The following is a 20,671-nucleotide window of genomic DNA, read 5'->3' as shown; positions in this document are numbered from 1 at the left end:
TATATATCAATTTATATTTATAATATCTTTGATCTCTTTCTAATGGAACTAAATTTTATTCTCTCTTAGAAAACCACCTATGTGGATTACATTGTAGAATTTCTAATTTCTTAAAACGGTACCTTCTTAGAATTCTTAAATTCTACATTCTAATCAAGACCTCTTCTTCTGTACACTTACTTAATAGTCTTCAAACTCATTGGTATTTCTAGTCTATTAGCCTCTCTTCCTTCCCTACTCAGCCTAGAGTAAAGACTACAAAGTTGATTACTCTCACTAGTACCTCAAATCTCCTTGCCCCACCACACCTACCATTTCTAACTAAAACTTCAACTCCAGGGATGTTCAGGATTGGTGGAAGAAATCACATGGAGACACTATTGGCTCCACTACAAATTTAGGATTCTCACCTTAGGAAAGTGACCCTTAAACTGCTTTGCATGTCTTTTTACTTCTCCCTTTCCACAACTCTTGGTCTCATTTTCTTGGTACCTGTTTTAGAATTTTATTGCTCTTTTAAGGTTGATTACCATCCCTCTGATTATTAGCAAGTAAACATGCCTTCTATTTCTCAGAAATAACAGAAGAGCAAATACAATTTTCCTAAAATTCTCTTTCACTCTAGCTTCTGACTTTCCTATTGGCACTGATCCTTTCCTCCTCTTAGCAGAAAAGCTCACATGCCTCCAGTGTAAAGCCAATTCTACCGCTCATGCACTTTGTAATTTCCCTTGCTGTTTTAATTTTATCTTTCCTGTATTTTATCAACATCTAACATGTTCATGCCTCTCTCATATTAAACAAAGCAAACAAAAAACAGTCAAAACTAACCAAAAAGAGGAGTGAATATGTGTCTCTACATCATCTCTGTGGCAAATTTCTCCCACCCTCCCTTCCCCTTCAAAGCTTCTTGTGGGACAATTCCACCTTCTTAGTCTATAAATCTTTAACTTCCTTCGATCCTTGCCTTTTTACAGTCTCACTTCAACCATTCTATCCAAAAGTTACTTCCTAGGCCTCTAAGGCTGATTGTTAAATACAAAGGCCTTTTTTACTGCATTCATCTTATTTGACCTTCCTGTATCGGCCGCTACGGAGCATTTCTTCCTTCATAAAAATGTTTCCTCCGGATATGCCCCCCTCCTAGTTTCCATGACTTATTGGTTTTTCCTGTTTTCCTTCTGACTCAGCCTTTTCAACACCAGCATTCCTCACGACCCCATTCTTGGTCTTCTTTATCACGGTTGATGCATGAGCTCAGAGCCTCCTCTAGTCCACTCACTTCGCCTGAAATCTTTTGCTGAAAGTTCCACGTCACTATGCTCTACTTCTTTGTTCTCCTATATAGTAAACTGCCTACTCCATCTGGAAATTGCAAAACTAAACTTACTGCTTCCTTATTCTTTACAAAACCTGCTCTGCTCCTGACTAGAAACTTCAGTTCCCCTGGAGCCCCCTCTCCCACAGTTCCCACATCTAAGATCACTGTGCAGGTTACTGCAAAAACGTCCCCCAAATCCAATGCTCTGGACTTCACAAATGTCGTCCAAATCTTCAACCTCTCTTGTCTACACTACTATACCAACTAACCTGTCTTCCCGCAGCCAATAAATACTGCCCTCAAACTACCTTTCCAATAATCAAATGTAATCACGCCTTGCTTAAGTATATCTTCATTTACATCCCATTATTTAATGGATTAAAGTTGAAACTTCTTAGCTTGGCTTTTTACAGCCTCGTAGCAATCTATCTCTCATGCTACTCGATGACATGCAGGCTCTACTCTGGCACACTGACTGTCTCCCCATTCCTATCACATATACATCTTCTTTGGTAGGAAAACAACATTTCTTGATGACTAGTTATTAAACAAAATAAAAATACGTATCTTTTATGACTTACCTAAATCTATATGTACAAGTTCTGCTGATTGCTCATTTATCAAGATATTCTGTACATGTCTATCACCAAGTCCAAGTATGTAACCAACTGGGGAAAAAAAACAAACCTGAAATCACTGATATCATCCATTTCTAATAACATTTAGTCATAATTTCAACTATTATCATTGATTACATAATTTTAAGTAGCTTGGGCTTTTTAGCCTATTTAAAGGAAAACATGTTCATAGCTGGCCATTCTGAAGTCAAATCTCACCAGCTATTTTCATTTATACTGCATTTTAAAACCCTAGATAACTTGCTAAAAAGTTTCCCCTTTACAAATACAGCACATATTTTAAAATAGTAGTACTCTGACATTGGTGTGGTAAAAGTTGAGACCATTATTTACCAGGACCAAGTGCATATACATTCAAATATTTATTGAGTAATTCATGAGAAAATTCTTCATTCTTCAGTGAAACTTTCTTCTGCTTGGTTATATTTAACACAAATTAATAATTAATTCATTTCATCAGGTATATACCAAAAAAAAACCCCCAACTGATTTCTATTTTTAAGACAGATTATGACATGACTTAAAATACTTTTAACCTAAAAAAAGACACTAGGTTGTTACAGAAAAGACACCACAGAGGGAGTCAGGATGGTTCGCTCTGTCATTAACGGGGCTTACTTTTCTTGTTTATAACCTAAATTAGTTGAATCAGATGAACGATCCTCAATGTAGAAAAGAAGAGAATTTCATAATTATCTACAATTGTTTTAAACATACATGCCCTGCCTTCTTGGGGAATGGTCCCGAAGTGATGGAGGCAGTGGTCTTTAGCTAAAAGCCAGGGGATTAAAAGATAAAAGATCTCTGTTCTTGTTAGCCCGCACACTCTATGATTTTGTTAATTGCCCTATCTAGCCTTTCCAATCTCTTACAAATGAAAAAAGCAAAACAAAGTCAAAGTACACATTGGACACTGAATATTTAAATAGATATCGTTATTTCTATTCTAAAAACAAAATCTTATTAAACAGAATCAATCATTGGGTGTTTATATGGTATTATAGAGGTTCTGCACAAAGAACACTAATAATTAAGGGAAATAACTTACATGCAGTTATCATGCATTTTATTATTTTCCAAAGGAAATCTCAGAAAATAACACAGTGAATTCAGGCAGAGAAAATAAACCATATTCACTATTAAACAAAAAAGAATAACCAGTCTTGTTTCTCTACCTTGGGGCAGGAGAATTCTCTCCTGCAAAAGCTAAGAAGAGCTACAACTAGAAGCTAAGAATCGGGATGAGCCCAGCCAGAATGGCTCAATGGTTGAGCGTCAACCTATGAATCAGGAGATCGGGGCACATGCCCAGATTGCGGGCTTGATCCCCAGTTGGGGGGGCACGCAGGAGACAGCCAATCAATGAGTCTCTCTCATCATTGATGTTTTTATCTCTCTCTCCCTCTTCCTTCTTCTTTGAAATCAATAAAAAAAAATATTTCATTAAAAAAAATCAGGATGAGCCCTGGTTGGCATGGCTCAGTGGCTGGAATGTCGCTCATGCATCGAAGGGTCGTGGGTTCGATTCCCGGTCAAGAGAGCATACCTGGGTTGCGGATATGATCCCACATGTTGGAGGCAACTGATTAATGTGTGTGTGTGTGTGTGTGTGTGTGTGTGTGTCCCTTCTCCCTCTCTCTTCCACTCTCTGGTATATACTTGATGAATTAATGATTTTAAAAAAATCAAGATGAACAAAAAACTCAATGATCTAAAGATGAAAACAATTTAGTTAACAACCACTATCAATAACACCATCCCCTGCAATTAAGAATGTGGGAAGTGTGAATTTACTAAAATGTGTAAGATTACCAATAGAAGAAGTAGCCACACTGCGAGTATAGGCCAATCGTTTCTCAAACCAAACAGCTGGGTCCAAGAATTTTTCCATGCAGAAATAACGGAACACTGGTTGAAAATTCTTACAAATATCCATGAATGTTTCATATTTCTCTTCATAAGACTTCTTTTGCGCATCCTTTAAATAGATCAAATATAAAATTATTTTCTCAATATTGTGTTCAAGTAATTTAAGCCCACTAAGAGTGTCTATATGGAAAATAGTATGACAGACATAAAGGTAATAAAAAGATAAGGTATCTCTACTCTCAAGGAGCTAACACACTGGTCAGGGAAGCAATTAATAACAAGTTCTAATACCTTTAGGGTTTTCATATTAGTGGAAGGATGCACACTAACTTGCATGATCCTGTAATCTATGTGAAAGTAAACAAAAATGACAAAGGTAGTTCCAGACAGTCTTAGGTGGTGTTATGGCACTAGGTACTAGGGGTGGGATAGGAAACAAAAAGCAGCAAGAAGGGGTCACTGATGGATGGCAAAGCAGCTGACAAGTGTCAGACCTGGCTTCTAACATACCTTCCTGAAGCATGGCTTGTCTACTTCACTGGGCCTACTCTCACCTATGTGCTGATGACTTCCAAATCTCCACCTTTGGCCGGGACACCTTCATTAAGCTCCAGCATGATGTGCTTCCCAATTGCCCACTCAACATCTTCACTGGGATCACTTCCAAATCCAAACTAATCCACCTTCTCAACTGTGGCAAAGCTCAGCCACTTCCTCTATTTTTTACAGTAAATGGCTTCTCCATTTACCCCAAAACCCCAACCAGAAAACTGGGTGCTACTGACTACGTTTTCACCAATCCCACTTCTAATCGGCAACCAAATCCTACCTGTTCTGCCTACTTAATATTTCTCATATGTACCTCCTATTCTCCATTCCTATTGTTTATGAATCTTAGTTCAGATAGCTGTCTCATGCCTTTAGTCGGAATTTTTGAAAACATAACCCACAGTGCTGTCAGAGTTATCTTTTTTTTAAATGTTTTAATTGATTTTTAGAGAGGAAACATTGATGAGAGAAAGAAACATCAATGGCTGCCCCTCACTGGCGATCAAGCCCTCAACCCAGACGTATGCCCTGACTAGGAACTAAACTAATGACCTCTTGGTTCATGGGTCCATGCTCAACCATTGAGCCACGCAGGCTGGGCCAGAGTTATCTTTCTAAAATGCAAATTTGATATTAACATTCTTCTCAAGGGTCCTCTATTGCCTACAGGACAAAGTGCACATTTCTTAGCATATAATGCAACCCTCTATTTTTTGACTAATGATTACTGATTCAATATCCTATCTGCTCCTCCTCAAAGACTAAGGCTGTGCTGTCTTTAACTGCATGTTCACACCTTCTTCTCTTTGCTTGTATCTTCTTCTCCTTGAAGACAAATTCGTTTACAAAACTTGCCTCAAACACCATCTCCTCTATGAAGCCTTTCTTGGATCGGATTCTCTCCATGCCCCATCCCAGGGAGAACTAACCACATCCTCCCTGTGCTGCACTGTACCCTCTATACCCTGAACAATGAAAGGAGAAGTAAGTGCATTTTAGAGTTGCAGAGACAAGGTTCAAACCCTTGCTCCGCCACTTATTAGCTCAATGACCTTGGGCAAGTGAAGTTCTCTGCATTTCTTCTCACCTTTCAATGGGATGAGGACAATGATTAGTGATTTGTGAAAGCTCACCTGGTGCAGAGGAGGCATTTAATAAGCACTGCTGAGAGTGAATGCCAAATGGCCACTGTAATGTGGCAAATGTCCTAGAAGCTCTCTATATTAGTTTCAGATAAAAATTATTTCATAATGGTTTTTAGTGTTTTGTTAAGAATCAGCATACATTGAAAAATATTAAATTTCTCATCGGACAAGGGTTGACATTACAGTTTAAAAACCTTCTTTTTCCACTCATACAACCTTTTATTCCGGTGAGCTTTCTTTCTTTTACTTAGTATCATTAACAATTACCTGCAGAAATTAAAACTGTTTGTATTCTATATGTGATAACCTTGAGCTTTAATAAACTATTAAACAATCCTGCAATAACTCACACTTTTGGGTGTCACTTACCATCATTTTCTTCTGGCATTGATAGGCACTGATATCGTTTGGTCTGTATCTTTTATGAGCACCATTCTCATTGTTAACAAGAAATTCACCAATAGGGACAGTTCCTGTGCACCATTCGAGAACACCACTTCGCTGAGAAAGGGGAACCACCTAAAGTTATAGATTAAATACCTTTTGATTATGGAAGGGCGTTAAATAGCATATGATAATCACTGCACTATCAGAGTCAGGGTGAAGCATTTTCTCAAGTTGTATTACTATTTCTCTATCCGCAGGAGACAAAGTTCTTTGGAGGAAAGCTGACTCTTCAGGCTCAAAGATCTTCTGGCCTGCTGCTTAGACTTGAGAACCTGCTCATCTCTTAGTCTCCATGGTTCCCTTGAGAAGTCAGTCCTGTTTATGGTCCCCTTCATCACCCACACTGAGCCATACTTAGTTGGTTCCACTTGGAAGAGGAATTAGCCCTGTTTTCCTTATACTTTGTACTTTGAAAAAATGTTTTTATTGATTTGAGAGAGAGGGAAGGGAAGGGTTAAGGAGAAACATCAATGAGAGAGAAAACACTGAGCAGTTGCGTTCCTTAGAGCCTCCACTGGGGGTTGAACCCACAACTGTTTTTGGCATACAGGACGATGTTTTAACCAGCTGAGCCCCTGACAAGCGCAGTATTTCCTTCTTAATAGCACTTTTCTTCTTAAGAGTACTTTTACACCAGAAATAAGCCAAATGGTTAAAGATAAAGAAAAAATACTTTAGTTGATTATAAGAAACACCTCACTGCAGTTAACATTAATGAGTTCTTTAAAAAAAGAAAAAATAACCCAAAAAACAATGTGGCTAAATCAGAGATTGGCAATCCATGGCCTTGGGCAAATCCCAGCCCAGACTGCTTTGAAGAGCCTGTGAGCTCAGAATGGGGTTTCAGGTTAAAAGGGTTGTAAAGAAAATGTAAAGGACAGATGACAGAGACATTTTGTGGCCCATAACATCTCTAATGTGTACTATCTGGTCCTTCACAGAAAACATTTGCTGACCCCTGGTCTGAATATTACTCTTGGTGAAGCAGCACAAGTAAAAACCAGTTACCTTGTATGTGCAGATAGTCAACTTCCTCTTCCTGGTCTCAGTGTTTCTCTGCAGCAACGTATTACACATCTGGAAAACCTGCTGCATGACAGCATCTTGTCTCAGGTCATCACGGCCCTTCAGAATAATAAAAAAAAGAATAACTAAGCACAGTTCATTTCTTTACAATAAAATCATAGCAAGAGACATCTGAGGACAGCGAAAGGGCACTCAGAAGTCAATCTGAGCATCAGTGCTCCTCTTAATGGTCTCTTAAATAATTAAGACCTAGGCTATTCTTTCATAAAGAAGCTGTAACACTGAGTAGGCAGAACAATTTAGAAAAAAGAATCTCCCTCAACTGAAACTTCTCCACCTGAGGGCAAGCTGCAAAAGAGCTGGGTGGGGCAACTGTTCTCTCTCTGCCACTCCTCAGCGAGGCCCAAAGAGCTTTTGAATAGATTAAGGGAGAATCGCCATCCTTTCTGGTACATTTGCTAGCACTTGGGTATAGTGCCAGACTCAACATATTGAAGCAAGGACCTTAAACTTGAACTAATCAAGAAGAGAAGTAACAAATACCAACAACATATTTCACAGACCTAGAACAAACTCTCCACAAATTCATATGGAATAAAAAAGGACCCCGAATAGCCACAGCAATCCTGAGAAAGAAGAACAAAGTTGGAGGAATCACAATACCAGATATCAAGCTATACTGCAAAGCCACTGTTCTCAAAACTGCCTGGTACCGGCACAGGAACAGACATATAGACCAGTGGTTCTCAACCGTCCTAATGACGCGACCCTTTAATACAGTTCCTCATGTTGTGGTAACCCCCAACCATAAAATTGTTTTCTTTGCTACTTCATAATTGTAATTTTGCTACTATTATGAATCGTAATGTAAATATCTGATATGCAGGATGTATTTAGGTGACCCCTGTGAAAGGGTCGTTCGACCCCCAAAGGGGTCACAACCCACAGGTTGAGAACCGCTGATATAGAACAATGGAACTGAACAGAGAACCTAGAAATCGACCCAAACCATTATGCTCAATTAATATTTGACAAAGGAGGCAAGAGCATAGAATGGAGTCAAGATAGTCTCTTCAATAAATGGTGTTGGGAAAATTGGACAGAGCCTTGCAAAAAATGCAACTAGATCACCAACTTACACCATAAACAAAAATAAACTCAAAATTAATAAAGGATTTAAATGTAAAACGGGAAACCATAAAAATCTTAGAAGAATCCATAGGCAACAAGATATCAGACATATGTCTTAGCAATATCTTTACTGATACAGCTCCTGGAAACTAAGGAGAAAATAAACAAATGGGACTACATCAAAATAAAAAGCTTCTACACAGCAAAAGAAACCAACAACAATACAAGAGAGCCCACTGCATGGGAGAACATATTCGCCAATGTTATATCTGATAAGGGTTTAATCTCTAAAATTCATAGGGAACTCATACAACTTAACAAAAGGAAGATAAACAATCCAATCAAAAATGGGCAAAGGACCTAAATAGACACTTTTCGAAAGAGGACATACAGAAGGCCAAGAGACATATGAAAACATGCTCAACCATCAAATCAACAAACTACTACCTCCCTACCGTGGACAAGCCGTCTGTTAAATGTTACCATGTTTGGGAGATAAGACATGGACACTGTCCTCAAGGACATGACATTCTATCTGGGAAGCAGTGACTCCAGCACATTAAAAACAGTTGTGAAAAAGAAGGAACTCTTACCCTTTGAGGCAGCATGGATGGACCTGGAAAGTATCATGCTAAGCGACATAAGCCAGTTGGAGAAAGGTATCACATGATCTCACTCATTTGTGGAATATAATGAACAACATAAACTGATGAACAAAAATAGATCCAGAGACATAGAAGCATGGAACAGACCATCAAACCTCAGAGGGAAGGCAGGGGAGAGAGAGGGTAAGAGATCAACCAAAGGACTTGTATACATGCATATGAGCATATCCCATGGGCACAGACAGTAGGGGGGTGAGGGCATGTGCGCGGGGGAGAGAATGGCTGAGAAGAGGTCAATGGGGGGAAAAAGAAGATGTGTAATACTTTAAACAATAAAGAATTTAAATTAAAAAAAGAATATAGGTAACAATCCCCAAAATATCTTTCCTATAACAAGCAAGCTGATTGTTAACCTCATCCTGTCTGTACATGTAAAATCGTTATAATAATGATGATCTTTCAGAGACACATAAAAAGATGGAGAAAAGCATTGTGCTTCTAGAAAATAATATATTTCTATTCTATAAGTTTTCCTTACTTGTAATTATTCAGAATAAAGACATAAATAAAGCAGGAAGAACATATCTACGTTTTCTTTGACTTTTTTCATCAACTCTCTAAGAACCACACCACAGAAGGGGAGCCTCACCTTGACAAGCTGTCTCCTTTCCTTGCCGTCAGAGCCCACACAATCTATTATTTTTGGTAAATTTACACCTCCTGCTAAACGAAATTCTGCTTTGAATGACTGTATAGTCACCAGGTTTCTATATTCTCCTGTGGGGTCCACCTAATAAAAAATATAAAAATGATAATAGGTCAGATACACTATTTGAAAAATGAATTATCATCAATAATTTTAATACTAAAAAGAGGAAGGAATGTCAATGTGCTGTTGGTTAAGAACTGGAGCTATAACTTTCTGTTAAATGAAAGAGAATATTTGACATTGACAAGGCTTTAAAAAATGACACTACTTCCCTAAATATATCTTAATAAAAGTAGGGTATACAAAATTGGAATAGTGTCATTGAAAAATTATTGAAAACATGTCTTAACACTGACTTGTATATGTTAAGTCATCTGAGAAATAGTACTCACAAAATCATAATAAGGTAAACTTTAGAAAAGCATGGAGAGGAGTTCTCTAGGATATAACTACTAAGTATGCATTTTCAGGAATTATTCAGCTAAATAATATTGATGGAATAGTTGGGAAGATATTAGTTAATTCACATAAAACAGCTATACTTCAAATCAAATAACTTCAGGTACTAACCACTGAATTGCAAACTCAAAAGAGAGATTTATAATGTAGTTAAAAATGATCATTTTCTAAACTATAACCTTTATTATTACATAGATCCCTGACCATGGGGTACTTATAGCAATAAAAGATCATTATTACATAGCTAAATGTATCGTGTACATTATAATCAATTTTATATTGCAACACATACTGCATTGCTTAATACTGTAATACATCAAAAACAATATATTATAATGCATATATATTATAATGCATATAGAACTTTAAAAACCAGTAACACAAGTAGGAACTTTCTTGCAAGTTAAAAACTAATCTTGGCATAAGCACATGGAATTTTTCCTTCTGGACAATGAAGGTAACAGTCTATAGACATTCTTCATAAGAAAGATGGGGGTATGGAACTGAAGGCAAAGGAAAAGAAAGCTGGAGAGGCCTTACGCATTTTAAGGCTTGAGCACAGGGAATCTAATAAAGAAAAAAACTATAGGTTGAAACAAATGAAATTGCCAGTATTTAACCAATTTTGATCTACAAAAAAGACGATTTCTAATGATTTAATCTAACACAGAGGAATTGAGTTTAATAAAATAAAAGAGTTGATGGTAAATTACCTTAATTTCCATAGTAGGAACAACAACATCTTCTAAGTCCTTAAGTTTAGTAATTGGCTGGTCGGCTGGAATTTTTATGCCTTCTGTATTTAAAATAAAGAGGTTTTAGTGGCAACCGAAAACTGAGGAACGGCACTGACAGTAAAGCACAATTCAGCAGATGCCACAGACCCTCCCTTCTGGCTGATCCCTGGTTTAGGAATGAAGATCCAAGGGCTCGGGACACGCTATAGCTCAGGGTCAGAGCATAGCGATGGTTAATTTAACATGGCTTACAAATGCAGTTGCTGGTTACCTGGCCCTGGGAATCAGATGGAGGGGGACAGCTTGAGCACTTTGAGATAATGACATATTTTTTAAGTCATTACATAAGATAATTACCTAATGTATTCCTGCCATACTATTAAAAGTGACTAAAGGGCCCTAGCTAGTTATGCTCAGTGGCTAGAGCATCAGCCTGCAGACTGAAGTGTCCTGGGTTTGATTCTGGTCCAGGGCACATGCCTGGGTTGCAAGCTCGATCCCCAGTAGGGAGCGTGCAGAAGGCAGCTGATCAAAGATTCTCTCTCATAATTGATGATTCTGTCTCTCTCTCCCTCTCCCTTCCTCTCTGAAATCAATACAAATACATTTTAGAAAAAAAAGAGTGACTAAAGGACATGACGGTATTGTTTGTTTGTTTAGAGCAGTGGTTCTCAACCTTCCTAATGCCCCGACCCTTTATACAGCTCCTCATGTTGTGGTGACCCCCCCCCCACCACCACCACCATAAAATTATTTTCGTTGCTACTTCATAACTATAATTTCGCTACTGTTATGAATCGTAATGTAAATATCTGATATGCAGGATGTATTTTCATTGTTACAAATTGAACATAATTAAAGCATAGTGATTAATCTCAAAAACAATATGTAATTATATATGGATTTTCCGATGGTCTTAGGCAACCCCTGTGAAAGGGTCGTTCGACCCCCAAAGGGGTCGCGACCCACAGGTTGAGAAGCGCTGGTTTAGAGGCACACAATAAATCTCATTCTTATTTTAAAGTAATAATTATTGAATTTAAATGTGAAGATATGATTCTAAACAAAATGGAATATCATTATTAAAGTATGGGGAGAGAGATACTTATAAGTGAATGCATATAATCAAAAATTACAGCATCTTATAATTATTTTAACAGACACAGCAAGAAGGATGGATTACATGCAAGGCATTCTATGGAAGAAATGGAGGCTTCTTCATTTTTAAGTCCTAGGGCACAGTGAGTACCTAACTATTTTAAAAAGCTTTGACCCTAAAAAATCTTAGCTATTCAGTTATTTTAAAGGATGTGCTTCTATACAATTCTCTGCAACAGAAGATTACCCAGAGAAATCAAATAATTCAGTGTGGCCACCTATTATCAGTTCTACCAAAATATATTAAGTGAAAAAGTGAATGGTATTGAAGCCATTAGATGAAAATTAAGTTTTGGATCATGTGTGAATTGCAATCAACAGGACCTTTGTATCTATAATTACAGTAATGTTTGTGATTTAAAGAGACTTACACATTAGGTTCTATAATTAACATATCTCTACAGAGAATAACATAGCATGAAAGGAACACTCATTCTTTTAAACACATACTTCTCTGAGTCTTCCACTGAGTGGCATCAAAGTTTGCTAATATAATATAGGCATCACAAAGTGTCTCAACACTCCTGACCATCTGGGGTCTCCTACTTCTGATAGCACTTATAATTTTGGTTGCAGCCTCAGTTCGATCCTATTCATAAAAAAACAAAGAACAATGCATAAGAAAATACCTGACATTTCAACTTTTCAGATATAATAACAAAAGAAAAAAAAGAATGTATGCGCACATGTAGGCAATGAAAGGACTATAATCCCTCAGATCCAAACAAAACAGCTCCCTTATGAATGAAATACATAAAAGATATAATAATCTCAAGAGTAAGTGGCGTGGGTGCCTTTCAAAATCTAGTTTTTATTTGCTCATTGCTGTGAGGAAAAAAATGTAAAATATTACTGGTATCTCCTATGCTTTGAGCAATATTCAGAAATTTGGAACCAATTTTAAGTGGCATCATAATAACAAAGGATTTACAAACTGATTCTAGTCACAACACACATTCTTAGAATCACTGGAATTTAAGAAAAGAATATTCTAGGAAAATATGAATATCACAATTCAAAAAGTTATATATGTTTAATCCAAATACCTCATCAAGCTGAGAGCTCTGTTTAGGTGCATTTTTAGTTATTCTACTCCTTCTTGCTGCCTCTGATTTTGTCAAAGATTCATCTTTGTTCGCATTTGCTAAGGCCAATATAATAAACAAAGTATGATGGGGGTGATCCATTGAAATTCTAGAGATGAGCTGTCACAAATGAAGAACTATTAGTTTTAAGCAAACAAACAAAAAAGTAGAAAATCCACAACACTTTTCATTTTACTTAACATTGAGATATGTGTTACTGTACTAGATACCGCAGTGGGTGAAGTATGGGTTAGAGGAAGGGTACATAAGGATAAGAGAGAAACTGAGTAATGTATGTGCAATGAGAGGAGACAAAAGGAAATCTTTGTTCTTGCCCTTGGCACAATATATAGAGGACTAAATTCTTTTGTATTCCCATTTCTTAGAATGGAACAGCAGTACATACTTGATATAGTATATGGTAATATAAAAGAAAAGCAATTGTTGTTTTGATTCCCAGGTTTACTTACATTATTGAGGATTTCATGAAATCCTAGGCCTCCCGTCATCTTGGTCCCCATTCTAGCAGCCAGTTGGTACATAAGAGGCAAAAATTTATATGATGGAATCTTCATTCCATATCGCTATCATTAAAAAAGAATACAAAATTAAGAAACAATGCATTTCAAATAGTCTCACATCTAAGTAAATAAATTACTCTAAGGCAGTGGTTCTCAACCTTCCTAATGCTGCGACCCTTTAATGCAGTTCCTCATGTTGTGGTGACCCCCAACCATAAAATTATTTTCGTTGCTACTTCATAACTGTAATTTTACTACTGTTATGAATCGTAATGTAAATATCTGATATGCAGGATGTATTTTCATTGTTCGCGACCCACAGGTTGAGAACCGCTGCTAATGCTCTTCAACTAGCACAACCTGTGGTTGTTATTAAAACTTCACTACATTTTTTCCTTATCATTTATCTTATCTGAGTCTTTCTGATTGGCATTCTAGATTGATCCATCGTATTTGATCCTAAATTAAATTATATTGAGAATTGAAATACTTGGCACTGTTTTATTCCAGTGAACCCAAGAAGGAACGTGGATCTGGATCTGAGGACCATGGTGATCTGCACTCCTGAGCAGTCAGAGTATAATAAGATTGGGTAATTATTACCCCCTACATGCCAACAGTAACAGGTTTGTGCACTAGTAACTGAGACTGGTTGTGTCTATTATGAGTCTTACCATTCTTTTCATCCAGCAGAACCATTTTACTTTTAAGCTTCAAATTGACTGTCCCCCCACAAAATGTATATACACTTTAACAGCCAAGAGCTCAATTTTGAAAATGAAATTTATTTTAACTTTAGGGGTGTCCCTGAAAATGTATATGCACTTTTAACAGCTGAGAGCACAATTCTGAAAATGAAATTTATTTTAACTTTAGGGGTGTCCCTGAAAATGTATATGCACTTTTAACAGCTGAGAGCACAATTCTGAAAATGAAATTTATTTTAATAAACACTGTCTTTATAATTATTCAAAGTGTGTGTACATATTTTGGGGGATACCCTATATATAATTAACATAACTTTAATTTTAGGTGTCATCAATAAAATCTAAGATTTTTAAATAAAAACTTATGAAATACTGCTGCCTTGATGCTTTCCTAAAAATTTATTTTCCACTTACAAAAGAATTCTCTGTAAAAATTCTAGAAAAGCATAAGGCAGGCGAAGAAATCTACCTGTGACCTTATCATTTCTTTAAAAATATATTTTTGTTGATTTCAGAGAAGAAGGGAGAGAGAGAGATAGAAACATCAATGATGAGAGAGAATCATTGATTGGCTGCCTCCTGCACGACTCCTACTGGGCACCACAGCCCGCGCATATGCTCTGACCAGGAATCGCACCGTGACCTCCTGGTACTATGAGCACCAAGCCAAGTGCTGGGGATACAACGTATACATAATCCCTGATACTAAGCTTTTCAAGCACATGGTAGAATATCAGGTTGAAAAAACAACTTGCCTTTATCATGCCACTGACTTCAGAAACTCCAGAATTTTCAAGCCAGAGAGAACATAGACGAAATATCCACATATCATGCCCTTCTCCACTTAACAGGCAACTGATGTAATTTTCAACAGCTTTACATAAGAAACGCTTCCGATCCTCTTTCAGAGCACGGAGGGCACATTCATCCAGCTCCAGCTCTCGCTGAACCTTTATTGTGTATCTTGCATTGAATAATTAAAGTAAAACACAAAAGCCGTCAAATTTATAGGACTACAAATTCATACATGATATACAACATAAGTGAAAAATCAGAAAAGGCAAAATCCTAAGGGTTATAAAGGAAACAAACTTACTTTTTTGTCTTTTTCTTTTACTTTTTGTCTTAAAGTAAGTTTGTGCAATTCAAAAGCTATCATAGACAACCAAAGACAGAGTGGACTCTACCTAAGGTATTTAGTTTACTTTATTCTCTCCTTACACTAAAATATACAGACCAAAGGCAAGTTGGAATAAAAGGTTCAATTACATCAAAATAGGTAATCTTTTGTATTTAATTTCAACACCTCTTTTTTTTTTATAACTAAAGGCCCAGTGCACGAAATTTGTGCACGGGTAGGGTCCCTAGACCTGGCCAGCGATCAGGGCTGATCTGCGGGGCAACCAGCAGGAGATTGGGCGCCCCTGCTGTCACCTGCCTTGGCTGGCCTGGCGCCACACGCTCACCGGCCCCACCCCCTGCCACCGCCTCCTTTCGGGGCCTGCGGGTTGGGGGCAGTTCCTGTGTCTGCCCCTTGGTGGACAGTGTGCATCACAGTGACTGGTTGTTCCACCAGTCGTTCCGCAATTTGGTCGATTTGCATATTACGATTTTATTACACAGGATACCAACAAACCAAAACAGCAAAACAAAAAGCTAACATCCATCCTATATAACAAAAGGGTAATATGCAAATTGACCCTAACAGCAGAAAGACTGGGAATGACTGGTCACTATGACACACACTGACCACCAGGGGGCAGATGCTCAATGCAGGAGCTGCCCTCTGGTGGTCAGTGCACTCCCACAGGGGGAGCTCTGCTCAGCCACAAGCCAGGCTGATGGCTGCCAGCACAGTGGTGGTGAGGGGCCCCCCTCACTCCACAGACACCCTTCAAGCCCCAGCGCTGCCCACGGAGGGACCACAAGAGGTTGGCTCTAGGGCAGGGGTGGGAAAACTTTTTGACTCCAGGGCCACAATGGGTTCTTAAAATGGACCGGAGGGCTGGAACAAAAGCATGGATGGAGTGTTTGTGTGAACTAATATAAATTCAAAGTAGACATCATTACATAAAAGGGTACGGTCTTTTTTTTTTTTTAGTTTTATTCATTTCAAACGGGCCAGATCTGGCCCGCGGGCCGTAGTTTGCCCACAGCTGCTCTATAATGAGCTTAGAACCAGAACATGAATTCTGTGTATCTGTATACCTATAGTCACAGTATACCTGTTTATCTTGTCACTTGTAGACACCTAGTTAGTTACCTGTTATTGCTCTGAATATTATGTTCCCTAAGAAGGCCCACTTCCTCTTTAGCCCTTTTCAGGAGAGCTTGTTTGTTTTCAAATTCTGATGATTTCATGTAGTTTTCAATCCTCTGGTACTGAGTATCTGAGAACCGTGCTAATGAGAGAAATGCCTTCATTTGTCCATTTCTGAGCTCATCACTGCTTTCTCCATCGTAATTTCCAGCAACTTCTACTGCCTTCAAGAAAACACAATCCGTTTATATTACATTTACAGGTACAAAAGGCATCTCAAGAATCACACAGGTCAAAGCAATACCTACGCTAAAGTTTAACTTGTTTATGCACTAGCTAAATCATATGAACTACTCTACTTTCTTGACTTTTCAAAACAACTCTGATAGTTACAATTAAACTAAAGCAGTAAGAGGGAGAAACAGGAAGGTTGAAAGGGGCTAGACTACAGAAGTCCTAATTCTAATTGCTGGGTGGTTGGGCTACAAATGAATAGCACAGGCTGACTTGCACATTCCTTAATCAGCTAGTTTTGTACATAAATAGATGGAGAAATTATCAGAAACAACTTGTTGAAAGAGTGGGTGCTGGTTGCGGGGAAAAGGAAAACACATTTGAGCTTACTTTTAAAATATGCTCCTTCTTGGGAGAAAAAGGAGACATGTAATACTTTCAACAATAAAGAATTTAAATTTTAAAAAGAATGCTCTTTCTTTTGCAATATTCTATTCCATTCTGCCCTACAGTTATATAGAGCTACAGCAGTATTAATTATACTAATAAAAGCCTAGGTGGTTGTCACGCCCTCGCACGACGTTGTTACAAGATGGCCATGCACACAGAGGAGGTGGGGCCTGGTGGCCGCTCTGCACAATGAGGCCTGGGGGTCCTGCGGCTCCACGTGGCACAGAGGACGCCAGTCCTACGTCTCTGCTGCCTCGCGAGGAGGAAGTGGGTCCTGGCGGAGGAGGCAGGACCGGCAGGGGAGGGCAGTTGTGGGCGATAGGGCCGGCAGGGGAGGGCAGTTGTGGGCGATCAAGCTTGCAGGGGAGGGCAGTTGGGAGCCATCGGGCCAGAAGGGGAGGGCATTTGGGGCCTTCAGGCTGGCAGGGGAGGGCAGTTTGGGGCCATCAGGCCAGCAGGGGAGCAGTTAGGCATCAATCAGGCCAGCAGGGGAGCGGTTAGGGGGCAATCAGGCTGGCAGGCAGAAGTGGTTAGGGGCAATCAGGCAGGCGAGTGGTTAGGAGCCAGTGGTTCCGGATTGTGAGAGGGATGTCAAACTACGGGATCGGGCCTAAACCGGCAGTCGAACCTCCCCCGAGGGGGTCCCAGATTGGAGAGGTGCAGGCTGGGCTGAGGGACACTCCCCCACCCCCGTGCACGCATTTTGTGCACCAGGCCACTAGTAATATATAATACATAGAAATTATACTTTATTTGCTTTTGAAATAAATTTGGCCTTGATGAAAAGATCAAGTTTTATTCATGCTAAACAACTGTCTTAATGGTTGCAAGAAAACCTTACCTTTTCTAGATAGGTCTGCATGATGACTGCAGGATTTTCTAAGCAAGTTTCTGCTAACCAGTTGCCACAAACCCTCAGACATTCTGTGTATATAAGTTTTTGGTTGGGATCATCCTGCATATGAAAAGCAAAATCTTAAGATCTTAAAAGCATCATCAGGACTATACAAAAATATCTTTCACTTGGGGAAAAAAGCAGGTTAACAATGTTTCTCTTTATCTGCTTTCACCACACAACTATTTTAATAATCCAAGTAAGTAAATTTATGGAATATTCACCCACTACTTATTATTACTACTATTACTGGAATAACTTACAATTATTGAGTATTTGTTTATGCCAGGCACTTTCTAAGGGCTTTATGTATATTTACTCATTTAATCCTATGAAATGAGTATTATCTTTAATTTGCAGAGTAGAAACTAAAATTGAGGTACAAAGAGGGTAGGTAACTGCAGACAGCCTTACCCCAGGGCCCATATTATTAAACAAAGTTTAAACATCATATCATATGGGCTCCCAGTACTCTGGCATAATAGTGATTTTTCTAATAATGGAAGATGCCATACAAATGCTCAATACCAAAAGTGCAATGAGTTGATATTCACTAATCAGGTGCACGTCAGACGGACATTATTGTGACCACACCCTTTAACACATTATTATTCCTACAAATGCCTCTACTTTTGTCCATTATATGCTGGAAATAAAGCTTTAGAGCAGCCAAATCTTCAATAACTAATAGGAAATGGTAGACAAAACATTAACATTATATTTTCAAAGTATTTGGATTGACATCCTAATTATTCCAACTTGCTTATTTTAAAACTTTTGTTCTCTCAAGCATTTTTCTCTTAGTTATTTCAAATTGATAGTAACTTCATGTTTGTTTCCCACATGTCCTTCCTGAATCTTATAGGAAAAGGAATTGCAATAAATCAAATAAATCTATCATAAGATGGACTGATATAATTATTTCAAATAGGAAAAATGAATACTTTTTTAACCCTTTCACAAATATTAATTTTTCAGACTACTTTTTACAATTTCTTACTCATAGCAGTAATTTCAAGGCTATAAAAATTATGAATTTATTAAAAATATTTAAAGCACCATAATTTTTTTATAACAAAATATTAATTCAGCCAATAAAAAAGGAGTGAACCTTGGAACAACTGGCATCCAACTTCTTGATCATTTGCTTGAGAATATTCAGGGCAAGGCTCTGCTCCTGCTTTGCCCAGAATACTTGCGCTTCCTCCAGCTGCCACCCAGAAACTCCACAACTAGTTGAATTATATTGTTTAATTTGGAATATTGCCCTTTCAGGGAGCTGAAATGAAAAGAACACATGGAAGTAAATGTTTTCACTATTATTACTACTAGGATTCATTGAGTTCTTGACTCTTCGTCAGAACTGTCCTAGGCACATCTCCACCTGCCTTTCCCAGCCCTCACATCTGACTGTTTTTCTCACATATATGTATGTGTGGGTATACACAGTACATAAAATCATTAAATTGGTAGGTATCTTCTCATTTTATAAATAGGAAATTGAGGCTTAGAGGAGATAAGTACCTTGCTCAAGGCTTAAAATCAGATCTAACTCAAAAATGGAAACCTTAGCTTAAACAATTATGCTATACCATATATATATTTTTTTAACATATTCCTATTGAGTTCAGAGAGAAAGGGAGTGGGAGAGAGAGCTAGAAACATCAATAATGAGAGAGAATCATCGATTGGCTGCCTCTTGCATGCCCCCAACTGGGGATCCAGCCCACAACCCGGGCATGTACCCTGATCGGGAATCGAACTGTGACCTCCTGGTTCACAGGTCAATCAATGCTCAAGCACTGAGCCACGCCAGCCAGGTGCTATACAGTATTTTAAGTGATCTCTGTCTCTCAATGACATTGCTTTCTGACTCATGCTTTCTATTTTCTAGGTAATAAAAAACCAGTCAAGAGGTGAGATGACATAGTTTTAAATTCAATTACCTGGGTGTTCTTGAAAGTTCGGGCTAGTACGGAGAGTTCCACAAGGTGCTTGGTGAGAATGTCCTTAAAACATTCTCTTTGGGAGTTCTCCATTTCTTTTTCCATCAAGAGCTCCAGGATGACTGTGCGCAGAGCCATGATCGGCTCCTGAAAACTGAAATCACTGTCTTTGAGAAGCTGGGAGTGCTTCCGCCACTTAATGTATACTTCAGAGGGTTGCCTTTCCACGACTGATCTGAAAGCAAAATCACAGAATTAATGTAATCAAGAGAAATGGGAAAAATGTGCTATAATGCAGCGTCTAAATTTAAGATATAATACAAAAGAGTTTATTAGAGTAACAGGAATAGAACTTCTAAATAATCCAAAATAAGGGTCGAAGTTTAGAAAATTACAAAATGGTCCAAGCTCTGAGGGTCGACAGAGAGGTTACAGACAATGAACATTTAAAAAAATTTTCTTAAAAATACTCAGATTTGCTTGGCCAGCGTGGCTCAGTGATTGAGCATCGACCTATGAACCAGGAGGTCAAGGTTCGACTTCAGTCAGGGCACATACCTGGGTTGCAGGCTCAATCCCCAGTGTGGGGTATGCAGGAGGCAGCCGATTAATGATTCTCTCTCATCTTTGATATTTCTATATCACTCTCACTCTCCCTTCCTCTCTGAAATCAATAAAAATATATATATAAACAATGAAAAAACCCAAAACACTTAGACATGGCACACACACATGAAGAATGATAATTGTATAATTCCATTACTGAGATTTAAAAAATA

At 38.2% G+C, this 20,671-nt stretch overlaps 1 protein-coding gene across 1 annotated transcript in view; it reads right to left on the bottom strand.

Annotated features, from left to right (window-relative positions):
* The window catches only part of ATM (ATM serine/threonine kinase), a 158,448-nt gene that overhangs the window by 26,262 nt on the left and 111,515 nt on the right, over positions 1-20,671 (bottom strand). The window contains exons 47-60 of the mRNA XM_006753148.2: positions 19,893-20,127; positions 19,058-19,225; positions 17,893-18,006; positions 16,371-16,591; positions 14,863-15,070; positions 13,350-13,463; positions 12,841-12,999; positions 12,245-12,383; positions 10,613-10,695; positions 9,381-9,521; positions 6,978-7,094; positions 5,892-6,041; positions 3,772-3,937; positions 1,903-1,989 (exon numbers count right to left, since the gene is read on the bottom strand). Coding sequence (XP_006753211.1) covers positions 1,903-1,989; positions 3,772-3,937; positions 5,892-6,041; positions 6,978-7,094; positions 9,381-9,521; positions 10,613-10,695; positions 12,245-12,383; positions 12,841-12,999; positions 13,350-13,463; positions 14,863-15,070; positions 16,371-16,591; positions 17,893-18,006; positions 19,058-19,225; positions 19,893-20,127 — 2,102 coding nt within the window. The remainder of the gene's footprint in view (positions 1-1,902; positions 1,990-3,771; positions 3,938-5,891; positions 6,042-6,977; positions 7,095-9,380; positions 9,522-10,612; positions 10,696-12,244; positions 12,384-12,840; positions 13,000-13,349; positions 13,464-14,862; positions 15,071-16,370; positions 16,592-17,892; positions 18,007-19,057; positions 19,226-19,892; positions 20,128-20,671) is intronic.

This window comes from Myotis davidii, unplaced genomic scaffold (genome assembly GCF_000327345.1).
Source record: "Myotis davidii unplaced genomic scaffold, ASM32734v1 scaffold1491, whole genome shotgun sequence".
NCBI classification, from domain to species: domain Eukaryota; kingdom Metazoa; phylum Chordata; class Mammalia; order Chiroptera; family Vespertilionidae; genus Myotis; species Myotis davidii.
Note: the sequence above shows the minus strand (reverse complement) of the source record. Positions and strands in the feature narration are given on the sequence as shown.